Genomic DNA, 13,109 nt, shown 5'->3' on the forward strand with positions numbered 1-13,109 from the left:
CTGTGGGAACTGATCTTTCATCACACTAACTTCTTCCCATGTGCAGTCATGAGCCGGCAACCCTTCCCATTGAACTAGCACCTCCTCCTGCTGAGTTTTCTCATTCCTTCTTTTCTTTAATACTGCTGCAGGCTCAGTTTCCAGCACCCCTTCCGACGATAGTTGTGGTGGTATAGCCACAGTCTCCACCAACTCTCCGACCATCTTCTTGAGCTGTGAGACATGGAACGTTGGATGTATTTTGGTACCTTCGGGCAGTTTTAACTTGTAAGCGACACGCCCTACTTTTGCCAACACCTCGAATGGTCCATAGAACCTAGCAGACAGCTTCTCGTTAATGCGTTTGGCTAGAGTGCGCTGTCTGTAAGGACGGATCTTCACCAACACCATATCTCCCACTGTGAATTCAACCTCACGCCTTTTGATGTCTGCCTTTTCCTTCATCAACTGCTGAGAGCGATGGAGTTGCTCCTTAATGCTATCCAACATCCTATCTCGCTCTTTCAACTGTTCTTCCAACTCTGCATTCACCGTAGACCCGTTCTCATACCTTAACAACGTCGGAGGTACTCTTCCATACAGAGCTTGGAACGGCGACATCTGAATCGAAGTGTGATAGGAGGTGTTGTAACTCAGCTCAGCCCACTCCAGAAACTTAGCCCACGTTCTTGGCTTATCCCCTGCGTAACACCTCAGATACGTCTCCATACTTCTGTTGGTTACCTCAGTCTGCCCATCGGTTTGTGGGTGATAAGCGGTACTGAAGCACAGCTTTGACCCTGACAGCTTAAATAACTCCTTCCAGAACGAACTTGTGAAGACCTTGTCTCTATCCGATACTATTGTGCGAGGGAACCCGTGTAGTTTGATGATCCCATGCACAAAGAGTTGAGCGATTTCTGGCGCCGTGAAGGGGTGTTTGATCTTGATGAAATGTGCGTATTTCGTGAAACGATCAACCACCACTAACACTGCGTTGAAACCATCCGATTTTGGAAGTCCTTCCACAAAATCCATCGAGATATCCTCCCACACCTGACCTGGAATCGGCAGCGGTTGAAGCAACCCTCCTGGAGCCAGTGTGGAGTATTTCTGTCTCTGGCAAGTCTGACACGCCGCCACATACCTCCTTATATCCGTCATCATCCCCCTCCAGTAGAACAACTCTCCAATCCTCTTCTGAGTCTTTAACATTCCTCCGTGCCCTGCCATCTTACTGTCATGGTGTTCTTTAAGGATCACCCCCACCAATGGTGAGTCTCTAGGTAGCACTAGTTTCCCCTGCCTCAGTAAACGCCCTTGTACCCAAGAGTAGTCAGGGTGTTTAGAAGGGTCCTCTCTGAGCTCCGTTATTAACTTCTGCAACTCCACATCTTTGTCAACCTCACTGCCAATTTCTTCCAATTGTAAAGCAGTTGACACTGATACCGCATACAACTCCGAGACCTCCGTCTTGCGTGATAAGGCGTCCGCTGCCTTGTTCTCCAGCCCTGGCTTGTAAATTATATCAAACTCGAACCCCAACAGTTTGGTGAGCCAGCGCTGATACTCCATGTTGATCTCTCGCTGCTCCAGCAGGAACTTGAGGCTCTTCTGATCCGTCTTTACTACAAACCTTCGCCCCAATAGGTAGTGTCTCCATTTCTGCACAGCGAACACTATCGCCATGAGCTCCCTCTCATAGACTGATTTGAGCTTCTGGCGAGCAGTCAACGCTTGACTGAAATATGCTATAGGCCGCTGTTGCTGCATCAATACCGCTCCCAACCCTACACCAGACGCGTCTGATTCTACCACAAACAGCTCCTCGAAATTTGGCATCGCCAAGACCGGGACTGGTCATGGCTTCCTTCAACCCCCTGAATGCCTCTGTTGCTTCCTGGTTCCAAAAAAACTGATCCTTCTGTAACAGAGAGGTCAAAGGTCGTGCTATACTCCCATAGCCTAGCACGAATTTCCTGTAGTAGCCGGTGAGACCAAGGAACCCTCTCAACTCTTTCACTACTCTTGGTACTGGCCAGTTAACCATCGCTCGTATCTTTTCTGGATCCGCCGCCACCCCTTGTGCTGAGATCACATAACCCAAATACTCTACCTTCTCACAACCAAAGTGACATTTCTTCCTGTTTGCGTAGAGACGGTTCTTCTCCAGCAGCCCCAATACAATCTCCAAGTGCCTCTCATGCGCCTCCTTTGTCTTGCTGTAGACCAGGATGTCGTCAAAAAAGACCAGGACAAACCGGCGCAAATGAGGTCTGAATACATCATTCATAAGAGACTGGAACGTTGCTGGAGCGTTGGAGAGCCCAAATGGCATGACGAGGAACTCGTAATGTCCGTCGTGCGTGCGGAAAGCTGTTTTTGGAACATCCTCAGACTTTACCAGAATTTGATGGTAGCCTGAGCGGAGGTCGAGCTTCGAGAACACCACGGCGCCATGGAGCTCATCCAAGAGTTGATCGATCATTGGTATTGGGTACTTGTCTGCTATGGTGACTCGATTGAGAGCTCGATAGTCTACGCAAAACCTCCAACTTCCGTCTTTCTTCTTCACCAATAACACCGGACTTGAGAATGGGCTATTGCTTTCCTTTATAATCCCTGCTGCCAGCATCAGACCGATCTGCTTCTCAATCTCCGTCTTCTGTGCTTGAGGATAACGGAATGGTCTGACACTAACGGGACTGGCTCCTGCCTCCAGCAATATAGCGTGCTCCTTCCCTCTTGATGGTGGCAGTCCTGTGGGTTCTTGAAACACCCCAGCGTACTGTCCCAACACGGCCTGCCACTCCTGATCGACGGTCACGGGAAATCCCGTTTCCCCAGCCTGCAATCCTCCAAACTCCACTACAATACCCTCTCCTTCTTCCTCCAACGTTTTCCAAATCGACTTCAAAGACACTCCTGCTGAATGAAGGCTGGGATCTCCCTGTATCAGAACCCACTCCCCAGACAACCTGATTTTCATCCTCTGCAGTTTCCAGTTAACTCGCATTTCACCCAGTGTGTCGAGCCACTGTACTCCCAAAATCACGTCTGCTATACCCAGCTCCAGAGGCAGAAAACTCGTGTGAATGGTACAGTCTTGCAACTTCAACTCTACTCCTGTAATCACCCCTCTCCCTTGCACTTTAACTCCACCAGCCACCATTACCCCGTAGCGTGTTGTGTTCTTCGTTATGAGTCCCATTCGACTAGCCATCTTCTCCGAAATGAAATTGTGAGAGGCGCCGCTGTCGATAAGGACAGTCACCTCCTCTCCTCCCAACTCCCCTTTTAACTTCATCGTGCGAGATGAGGTCAGACCAACAACAGAGCTAATTGAGACCTCTGCCACCACTGCCTCGACTTCGTTCTCCTCCTCATCTAGCAGCTCACACGGCTCTTCGTCGAACACCTCTTCCTTCCCATCGTCGTGCATAATCAACACCGTGAGTTCCGGCTTGGGACACTTGTGGTTCCGGAAGAACTTCTCGTCGCAGCGAAAACAGAGACCGGCCGACCTCCGTTGCTCGATCTCTGCCGGCGTCAGACGGCGAAACGGAGCCTTTACCCTATTGTGATAGGTCGTAGTCTTTCCCGCAACCCCTTTGTCCTTCTGCGGTGACAGGCTTGACGTGTAGTTGGGCTTGGACTTTTGTTGATTAGGCCCATTAAAGCTCAACTTATTAGTCGTCTCGTCACTGCGGTTATTGGGTTTCGGGTTACGGCCTGCTAAACTGGGGTAGGGTTTCGAATCGTCTTCCCCGTTGTCTCCCTCCCATTCTTCCACCTTCCGAGCTAAACTCATCATCTTTTGCAACGTTTTTGGCTCGAACATTCTCACTCCCGCTCGAATGCGTGGTTTTAACCCATTCATGAACGCCATTTCCAACACCGCGTCCGTCAGCTCCGGTGCGTTTGTCGCCAGCGATATAAACTCCCGACAGTAGTCTTTGACAGACCCTTCCTGTCGGAGGCGGAGGAGCCTCTCGCCGGCTGACGTATCTCTCGCCGTCGAGTATTGCTCCAACACCCTCTCCTTCAGCTGACTCCAACTCCGGAATGGGTCTCTATCACGCTCCCAACGATACCACAAAAGTGCGTCTTCAACGAAACACATCTTCACCGCTTTCAGCTTCTGTTCCTCTGTGAACTCACTGATCTCAAAATACTGATCCGCCCTCAGCACCCAGCTATCTGCTTGTTCGCCATCGAACAAGGGTAGCTCAAGCCGGCGGGCCAATCTTTTGTTCCGATAGTCTTCCTCCATCTGACTGGATCCCTGAGAAAACGCTCCCTTCCTCTCTGATCCTTCTTCCTCCACCGAAATCGGTGTCTGATCCAGGACCTGGCCGGCTTTAGTCGTTACCGGTGAAGATCCTTCTCCGACTGATGTTTCTTCTTCCTGATGAGCTTTTCCTTTGGCGGCTTCGAGCGAACGAGCCTTCTCTCTCGCCTGCTCGTTCTTCTCCTGCTCCAACCGGCCAAAGAAAGCGCTCATCTGCTGTTGCATCACCGCCAAGGTCTGCTCCATCGCATCGACCTTGGTCATGCTCTGCTCCAGAAGTGAGATGCGACCCATCTGCTGCTGCATCTGGTCCGCGGTTGATTCTGCCTCGTTTCTCTTTGGTGCCATCGTTTCCCTTAGATCTACGAGCTCTGATACCAAGTTAATAAGATCAACTTATTTCTTAAGTATGAACTCTCAGAACTTAGGAGAAAAGATTGTTTGTATTCACTGAACAAAGTATTACAGAGACGTTAAAGGACTCTCTCTCCCTACTACAACTTTGATCAATCCAATGATGACATAACCAACTACTCTCTCCTCTCTTTTATAGACTCCTAGGATCTCGTGAATGCCCACAAGCGTTCTGCGTTTCCTCAAACGTTTGCGAGTCACGTCAGCACATCCTCGACAGGCCATGTGCTGCAGATCTTCTTGATAACGACCTTTATTCCTTTATTCTTACTCGACTCTACTCGCTAGCCAGCTGTCCTTCTCATCATTTCTCAGATGTTTGTCCTCTTCTCCTATAGTGAAACAGGATCGGCGGTCGTTCTGCTTCGTACGTATCAGTATCCTTTCTTCCATGGGATGCAAAAACGTATAGTCACACTTTGTAGTTGTGCTTTTGACTATGTGTATCTGTTTCCTTATAGATCGTGACCTGGTGTGAATGACATTGTTGGACCCGGTTTGAGAACTACCAACACAAGCAATGCTCTTAGAGAGAGAAAAGAGTAATAAAAGAGAGGAGAAAAGTTTTGTCAAACTCTCATTGTCTTTGAGAAAGTAAGATCTAACTCTTTTTTTTTTTTTTTTGGGATGTTAGGCTTTTGAAGGCTATGTTTTTTTTTTGCTTTCTTTTCTTTGTTCTTAGATCATGTCGAAGGTGTTGAAGTGTTGGACGTAATAAATGTTATTACTCAGCTGCTACGTTTAACTCTTCTCTTACAAGTGTGCTTCATGAGATTTATGTAAAAATCCGCAATCTTATCCATTTTCTTCTGATTAATCTGCAACGTGCAATTAGTTTGATCAAATAATATTAGAGATGGGGTAAAAGGAGAAACAGAGTTGCTTATGTTGACTTGGAGGAAGATTTATCAAACACTCTGAGCTGCTGAGAGGGTTTGCTTTTATAAATATAAGTAGAATGATTGTGTTTGTCTTCTTATAATCACAGAGTATTGTACAAGAGATTAAGGTTTGAACGTTGTAAAATGACGGTTATGCTCGTGAGAGAATCGTCCCTTGCGATAAGGACGAATTGTAATTTGGTTGTTATCAGGTTGTTGAAAGATGAGACAAACGAGAAAAAAACAAAGAACAGACTAAACAGGTGTTACGTTTCACATTGGTTTGGTTGTGGAGCCTTGAAGTTCCTCTATTTAACCGGTCCAACCGGTCCGGTTGACAAAACTCTGAAAAAGGCGCCAACACGCTTGTTACGTAAACGGTAGCCACGTTTTGAGCACTGCATGTGCTAATTTGTCTTCACTGAAATTCGCAGTCTTCTTTCTTCGCACTTGGGCTTAAGCTTCGTGGAACTAATTAATGATTCGCATGCAAGGCTAGTGACACCAAGAAGCAGAGAAAATGAGAAATCTTTACTTTCTAGTCTTATTTCCGTTGAGCATCTTGATTTTGGTTGATGCTTCTTTGCATGTGAAGTATCTTCCTGGTCTTGAAGGTCCTCTTCCTTTTGAGCTCGAGACTGGGTAAAACAAAGTCCATCTCTTCACTCCAATTTGTTATAAAAAAATCCTTAATCTAAGACATGTCTCTTTCTTCTTTGCTGCATGTGGTTTTATATAACAAGGTATGTGAGTGTTGGTGAATCTGGAGATGTTGAGCTCTTTTACTACTTTGTGAAATCAGAGAGAAATCCAGATAAAGATCCTCTCATGATTTGGCTAACTGGTGGGCCTGGATGCAGCTCCATTTGTGGTTTTCTGTTTGCAAATGGTAAACAAATCCTTTTTTTTTTGGGATTTATTGTATTTACCGAGTCCTAACTAACTAGTTTTACTTAGGGATCCCATCTTGAAAATTATATTTTAAGGCTTAATTAAACAAATCTAATTGATATGCATGTCTTCAGTATTAAATAGTTTAATTGCATGTATGGTGTGATTCTCTTATGTTGTAAGGGTTAAGACAAGTGTAATTAATGCATGTGTTCTGTAAAAAATAGTTTAGTTGCATATGTTGTGTGATTTTTATAATGTTTGGAGGGTTAAGACAAGTCTAATTAATGCATGTGTTCTGTGCTAAATAATTTAGTTTATGCATGTGTTGTGTGATTTTTTAATTAATTTTAAATGTTTTTGTCAGGTCCTTTGGCTTTTAAAGGGAATGAGTATAATGGGACACTGCCTCCTTTAGAGCTAACATCTTTTTCTTGGACAAAGGCGAGAGATTAGTTACTAATTTTATAATGCTTTCCTCTGTAATACCAACATCTTGCTTCTAAAGAGAATGTGTAATATGTATACTCAATTTTTTTTTCAGGTGGCTAACATTTTATATTTGGAATCTCCTGCTGGTTCTGGATATTCTTATGCCAAAACTCGGCGTGCTGCTGAGACGAGCGACACCAAACAAATTCACCAAATCGACCAGTTCCTTAGGAGTGTTGAGTGTTCTCTCTTTCTTATACCTTTCTTGATGATTTTGGTTTATTTTCTAAAACTTTTCACTATGTTGTTGCTTGTAGTGGTTTGTGGACCACCCTGAGTTTATATCCAATTCATTTTACGTTGGTGGAGATTCATATTCCGGGAAGATTGTTCCAGGAGTTGTGCAACAGATTTCACTTGGTATTTTTAACTTACCACTCACTTATGCCTCTATGGTAGTTTCTTATATTTTATATCAAATGTTTTAATCACATTACACAATATCAAAACAGGAAATGAAAAAGGTCTCACACCACTCATAAATATTCAGGTAACAAAACTTTAATCTCTCCTTTTTTGGCTTAATACCAATATATTTTTGGATGAGATTTAATATAATTTATATAAACTGAGCAGGGATATGTTCTTGGAAACCCTGCAGTACGTACAAACTTAGAACCAAATCATAGAGTTTCATTTGCGCATCGGATGGGACTTATTTCAGATGAGCTCCATGAGGTATATACTTTTTTCTTCATCATCACCATCATCATTATAATGAAATTCTTGAGACATTTGGTTACAATCTTGTTTACATCACTACTATATGCAGTCACTTGAAAGAAACTGTGGAGGCAAATTCTTTAACGTAGATCCAAGTAATGCAAAATGTTCAAATGGGCTTCTAGCTTATCATCAGGTAAGGGATTATAACTAAAAAAAACACCACATGGGTATCTACATGCATTTTCACAAACTAACTTGTCTCTTTGTTTTTTGAGTCCTTAGTGCATCTCAGAGATATACATAGAGCAGATTTTGTTACCAAACTGCAAAGTAGATTATGTCTTAGCAGACATATCACAAACCTTACCAAATATCAGAACCAGTCGAAGAAGAGAACTCAAGGAGTTTTCAAGAAATGATTCATCATCGTTACCTCCTCCAAGCTGCTTTGTATTAATTCTCTTTTCTTTTCATTTTTGGTTATATTGTATATTCATAGGTTTGTGATTTTTTAACACTTACTGTATTCTCAGACTTATAGGTATTTTCTGTCTGCCTTTTGGGCAAATGATGAAAATGTACGCAGAGCTTTAGGCGTGAAGAAGGTACCTATGTGAACTTTGTTTCTTGTTCTAAATAAAAACTTAACACAACGTTACCAATTAAATGTTAAATGTTATGTAGGGCTTCGGAAAATGGAGTCGATGCAACACTCAAAACATACCATATACATATGATATTCACAATGCCATTCCATATCACGTCAATAATAGCCGTAAAGGCTTCCGCGCTCTCATCTACAGGCAAGATAATACTTCATTCTTTTTTTTTTGAGTCACAAATATTAGTTAAATGTTATTCTTTCTGCATCTTGATCAAGTCACAAGATAAATATTTGCAAATTTTGGGAACAGTGGTGATCATGATATGATGATACCTTTCTCTTCAACTGAAGCATGGATCAAATCTCTCAACTATTCCATTGTTGATGACTGGAGACCTTGGATGATGACTAGCAATCAAGTCGCTGGGTAAAGCCAAAGCCAAAAACATCTGTTTCTAACTCCAATCTCATCAACTTTCTAAATGATCTTTAAACACACTTAAATTGTATCCCTTGTTTTGTAGATATACAAGGACCTATGCAAATAAGATGACATTTGCAACCATCAAGGCAACAAATTCTAAACCCTTTCTGTCTTCTCTAGAGTTTCTGCTGGCAGAATTAAAAATGATAGTGTTTGATATGTGTAGGGAGGAGGACACACTGCTGAGTATAATCCAGACCAATGCTCACTTATGTTCAAAAGATGGATTGATGGTGAATCTCTCTGAAGTTCCTCACTCACTTCTCTCTCTCTCTGTCAAAAGTTTCATGAGTTGCTTTTGTTTTCGTTTATGGTTATTAAGTCAAAAATTAAAAATAATAATAACCTTTTATTATTTCTCAGTCATCAATGGTGAAAAACAAAATCTCATTTACAAGACAGGAAAAAAAAACAAGAATGATGAAAGGACTCTAGTCTGATAATTATTCTGAGCTCATAATTGAGACACTGCAAGATATCATTTTGTAAAAACTGTTCAGAAAAGTGAAAGGTCTCCAGCATCAACTGATCTCTTCACAAGCTTAGCCCATGATTCATTTGTTTCATGGATTATCTTCAATGCATAGTCCTGTTAAAAAAACACCAAACAAGAACCGTTATAGCTTCTTTCAGTTTCATTACCAAACATGAAGCAGTACCCACAAGACCTTACTTTGTTAGCTGGTTTGTCTCCAAGGCCGAATCTGTTAGCAGGCTTCCCATCTGGGATCTTGTAGTCTTTATGTTGTACGGATAGTATCTGAGCTTTCCTTTTTTAGTGTCTTGTTTAATAGGAGTGGAAGCTTCATCAGTAGCAACCTCCATTTTTGCTTTAGACTCTTTAGGGATTTCAACTATAAAGTTGTAAACTCCATCTCCTAAACTCAACGGTATATCATGCCATGGAGAAACCTATACACAATAAGCATATTCAACCTTTTAACCAAAAAAAAAAACACAAAACAGAGTAACTAATCAAAAGCATCTTCAAACGAAAATTCACTAAAGAAACAATCTTTCATTTGCATAAACCAAACCTAACAACAAGAACATTGATTGCATTGGTCTAATTTTACAATGTGGGAAGATCCCCAGAGCTCAGAGAGTTAAAAAGCTTTAAACTTTAACACAGAGACACAAACACAGAACAGAGTAACGAATCAAAAGCATCTTCTAAAAGAAACAATCTTTCATTTGCATAAACCAAACTTAACCCACAAGAACATTGATTGCATTGGTCTAATTTAACAATGTGGAAGATCCTTCAGAGCTCAGAGAGTTAAAAAGCTTTGAACTTTAACAGAGAGAGAGAGAGAGAGAAAAGGTACCTTCTTTCCAGAGCCATCGAGGAAGAAGACACGATAGTCTAGTGTTTCGGGTTGACCTTCTTCTTTAACCTTGACCTGAGGGTTGTATATGGCACTGCAAGAGAAGGGTCGTTTCGATTTCAACGCTAAAGCTCTTCTGTTGAAGCAGAGAGCGCCGTGTGATGTTTTCGCTGGGAGGAGGAAGGCTCGTTTGGCGAGGAAACACGAGGTGGTTTGAGCTGCAGTCATCATCACTCTTGTGGCCGCCATTACTGTGGAGAAGCGTTTTCACTTTCTTCGGACAAGACGAATCAGTTAACAGATCACGTGGTTTTTATAATACCAAATTTAATGAATAGTATAAATATTAAAATTTTGGAAGAGTTAACACAAAGGTTTCGTGGTGTAGTTGGTTATCACGTCAGTCTAACACACTGAAGGTCTCCAGTTCGAACCTGGACGAAGCCAATCATTTTTCCTTTTTTTTCCCTTCTACACAAACTTGTCACTCTGCAACGATGTTTACTAACTGTACATGTTGTTTTATGTACTTTTTTAGCTAGAAGTTGGAAACACACTTGCTTCCTATAAAGTTTTCGTTCTTAATTATTAATAAAAGTCAAATGAAAATAATATGTTTGATCTCTCAATGTTTTGTGTCCAATCCTAAACTGGCCGGTTTTAAGTAGCTGTTGACATATGTAATGTCGAAACTTCACTTCATCAAAACCCGTGTTTAAGACACCACAGTGTTATACAAACTGATAAAGGAATTTTTACAAAGTTGAAGAAGAAGAAGAAGAAAGCAGGACATGGGCATGATGAGTAAGTAGTAGTGGTACATGATCATATGATTTTAGGAACGAAGAAGATTTTATTTTTTCTCTGTGATTATTCTTGATTTCATTTCCTGATGAAGTCGACACCTTTCTGAATACTTCCAGCTAGTTCTTCTTTTGCTTTCTCCAGACCAACCCTGTAGATTGTCAAAGAAAATTCAAGAAATCAAGATTATAAGACCTCTCTTTGCTCTCTTTTATGAGACAGGTTATATTATTTGAAGAGAGAATGTTTCAGACCTTTCATATTCGTTCAAGGGCCCAAGCTGGAACACTTCCTCTGCTCCTGTACGTCCAAGACGCACTTTGGTTGCAAAGAATGCTAACTCTGTCACCTTTTCTTGCAAAGAACGACACCATTACAAATCAAAACCGTTAAGAGAATGAGAGAAAGAGAGAGATGTATAATTGAATAGCCTTTTCATAATTTACACCTGTGAAGCAACAAAAGAGCATTCAATGACATTCGCATCTCCTCTTAACCCGCGAAGGCAAGCATCTGCAAACTTGGCTGCAGCATATGCCTATAGTAGTAGTAGAAGTAGTACATTTCCACATGTATTCATGAGATTGTTCAAGAGAAGAACCGAGTTATGATTATGTTTTAAAAATTAAGTTGGTTTTGTTTTGTACCATTGAAAGTGTTGCAGATCCAGCTCCAGCTTTTGCCTCCACAACTTCAGTTCCACCGTTTTGAATCCTGTTTGTGAGGTACTCAATCTCTGAAGGTGTGAAGCTGCTTGGAGGTTTAACCTGAGGCCATAAAAAACATCAATTAGCAGAGAAACTGATGTAATGTAACGAAAATGACTTTCCTGTTCTATTGATATGATACCTGTGACAACAGTGGCAATATTGTGACTCCAGCATGTCCTCCAACCACTGGTACATCGACTTCTCTTGGATCAAGGCCAAGAACTTCAGCCTGCACAAGATTGGATCAAATCAGTGCCTTTAATAGCATGTTCAAATGGATCAGTCGAACATGCTCAAATCTAAAAATTAAAAATTCAAAAAATTCAAAAATAACATATTACATTATGGTCTAACATTTTAAATTTTTATATATACTGCTAAATTTAGAGATCATAAGCTGGAAAAAAACATCAACCATATATAGATAGATCTATTAACCTTTAAAATTATTTCACTACATGTTAAAAAAAATTGAAACATGGCCTATAAATAATTTAAGACTCTTGAGTGATGAATCATTAAGACATTATTACCACAAATGTGTTGGCACGAGCAACATCAAGTGTAGTAACTCCAAGGAGTTTCTTAGGATCATAAGTTCCAGCTTTCTTGAAAACCTCAGCAGCAATAGCGACAGTAGAGTTCACAGGGTTGCTAATCAAGTTAACTATAGCATTAGGACAGCATTTCGCTACTCCTTCACATAGTGTCTTAACAATCCCAGCATTGATTTTAAAGAGATCATCACGTGTCATCCCTGGTTTCCTCGGCACACCAGCTGGTATGATCACAAGATCCATACCGGTTAGGGCGTCCTCGAGTTGCTTGGCTCCCAAGAATCCTCTAACCTAAAAAAACAATCAAGAATTAGTCATTACTCAAGACATTAGCAAGAAGTCAAAGATGAGAGGTACGTACAACAGCTCCAGTGTCCATATGGCTAACATCAGCAGTGACTCCAGGAGCATTGACAACATCGTAGAGATGAAGTAAAGAGACGAGAGGGTTCATCTTCATTAACAAGGATAGAGACTGTCCTATTCCACCTGCCGCTCCAAGAATAGCTACTTTGAATCCTGGATTCCCTCCTTTCGCTCTGCAGTTTTCTCGTCCCATTACAGAGTTCTTGGCCTCCATCTAATGATTATCAGACCAGGAAGACAAAACCACTAAGTTTTTGTTTTGATGAACCTTAATGCTAACATACAAACCATCAAAAGAAGATAACTTGAGTTAGAAGCAGAGGGAAAGAATAAAAACCTGAGGAGTGAAAGAAGGTTGAAGATGAGCTGATATCATAGCAATCCTCTTGTTGGCATCTCCACGAAACTCCATTCTTGTCTTCACTTTGTTTGCTCTCGTTGGTAGAGAGTTTTGATTTGTATGTCAGAGAAGTGAGATAACTTTAAAACATGGGGACTATATTGAAAGAATATGACATAAGTATTTGTCTTTTATTTGTTGGAGCCATTCCTTATCACTTTATCTTCTTTATGTTGCTCTCCTCTCTTGATAGTTGTTGTGGCTCTCAAAATTTCCATAAAACAAATTTCAAATGAAGCTAT

At 41.5% G+C, this 13,109-nt stretch overlaps 4 protein-coding genes and 1 non-coding gene across 5 annotated transcripts; 2 read left to right on the forward strand and 3 right to left on the reverse strand.

The window, feature by feature from the left end:
- Positions 1-1,598: 1,598 nt before the first annotated feature.
- LOC125581385 lies at positions 1,599-5,814 on the reverse strand. The gene has a single exon (XM_048746741.1). The coding sequence runs from the start codon at positions 4,616-4,618 to the stop codon at positions 1,679-1,681; it is 2,940 nt and encodes a 979-aa protein (XP_048602698.1). The 5' UTR covers positions 4,619-5,814; the 3' UTR covers positions 1,599-1,678.
- Positions 5,815-6,021: 207 nt separating this feature from the next.
- LOC125581387 (serine carboxypeptidase-like 19) lies at positions 6,022-9,064 on the forward strand. Its single transcript, XM_048746746.1, has 14 exons — positions 6,022-6,207; positions 6,309-6,454; positions 6,824-6,900; positions 7,001-7,123; positions 7,206-7,308; positions 7,401-7,438; positions 7,525-7,626; positions 7,721-7,807; positions 7,897-8,064; positions 8,148-8,219; positions 8,299-8,417; positions 8,529-8,645; positions 8,743-8,788; positions 8,869-9,064. The coding sequence occupies exons 1-14, from the start codon at positions 6,086-6,088 to the stop codon at positions 8,947-8,949; spliced, it is 1,401 nt and encodes a 466-aa protein (XP_048602703.1). The 5' UTR covers positions 6,022-6,085; the 3' UTR covers positions 8,950-9,064.
- Positions 9,065-9,191: 127 nt separating this feature from the next.
- Positions 9,192-10,511, reverse strand: LOC125581391 (soluble inorganic pyrophosphatase 6, chloroplastic-like). Its single transcript, XM_048746753.1, has 3 exons — positions 10,031-10,511; positions 9,376-9,614; positions 9,192-9,291 (listed from the first exon to the last, which is right to left on the reverse strand). The coding sequence occupies exons 1-3, from the start codon at positions 10,277-10,279 to the stop codon at positions 9,279-9,281; spliced, it is 501 nt and encodes a 166-aa protein (XP_048602710.1). The 5' UTR covers positions 10,280-10,511; the 3' UTR covers positions 9,192-9,278.
- TRNAV-AAC lies at positions 10,404-10,477 on the forward strand. The gene has a single exon. It is a non-coding gene; the product is annotated as a tRNA-Val (tRNA).
- A 217-nt stretch (positions 10,512-10,728) lies between the features above and the next one.
- On the reverse strand, positions 10,729-13,078 carry LOC106382950 (malate dehydrogenase 2, glyoxysomal). Its single transcript, XM_013823049.3, has 8 exons — positions 12,805-13,078; positions 12,463-12,681; positions 12,078-12,392; positions 11,684-11,773; positions 11,482-11,601; positions 11,283-11,372; positions 11,089-11,183; positions 10,729-10,985 (listed from the first exon to the last, which is right to left on the reverse strand). The coding sequence occupies exons 1-8, from the start codon at positions 12,877-12,879 to the stop codon at positions 10,913-10,915; spliced, it is 1,077 nt and encodes a 358-aa protein (XP_013678503.1). The 5' UTR covers positions 12,880-13,078; the 3' UTR covers positions 10,729-10,912.
- Positions 13,079-13,109: the final 31 nt, after the last annotated feature.

This window comes from Brassica napus, chromosome C2 (genome assembly GCF_020379485.1).
Source record: "Brassica napus cultivar Da-Ae chromosome C2, Da-Ae, whole genome shotgun sequence".
Classification (NCBI taxonomy): Eukaryota; Viridiplantae; Streptophyta; class Magnoliopsida; order Brassicales; family Brassicaceae; genus Brassica; species Brassica napus.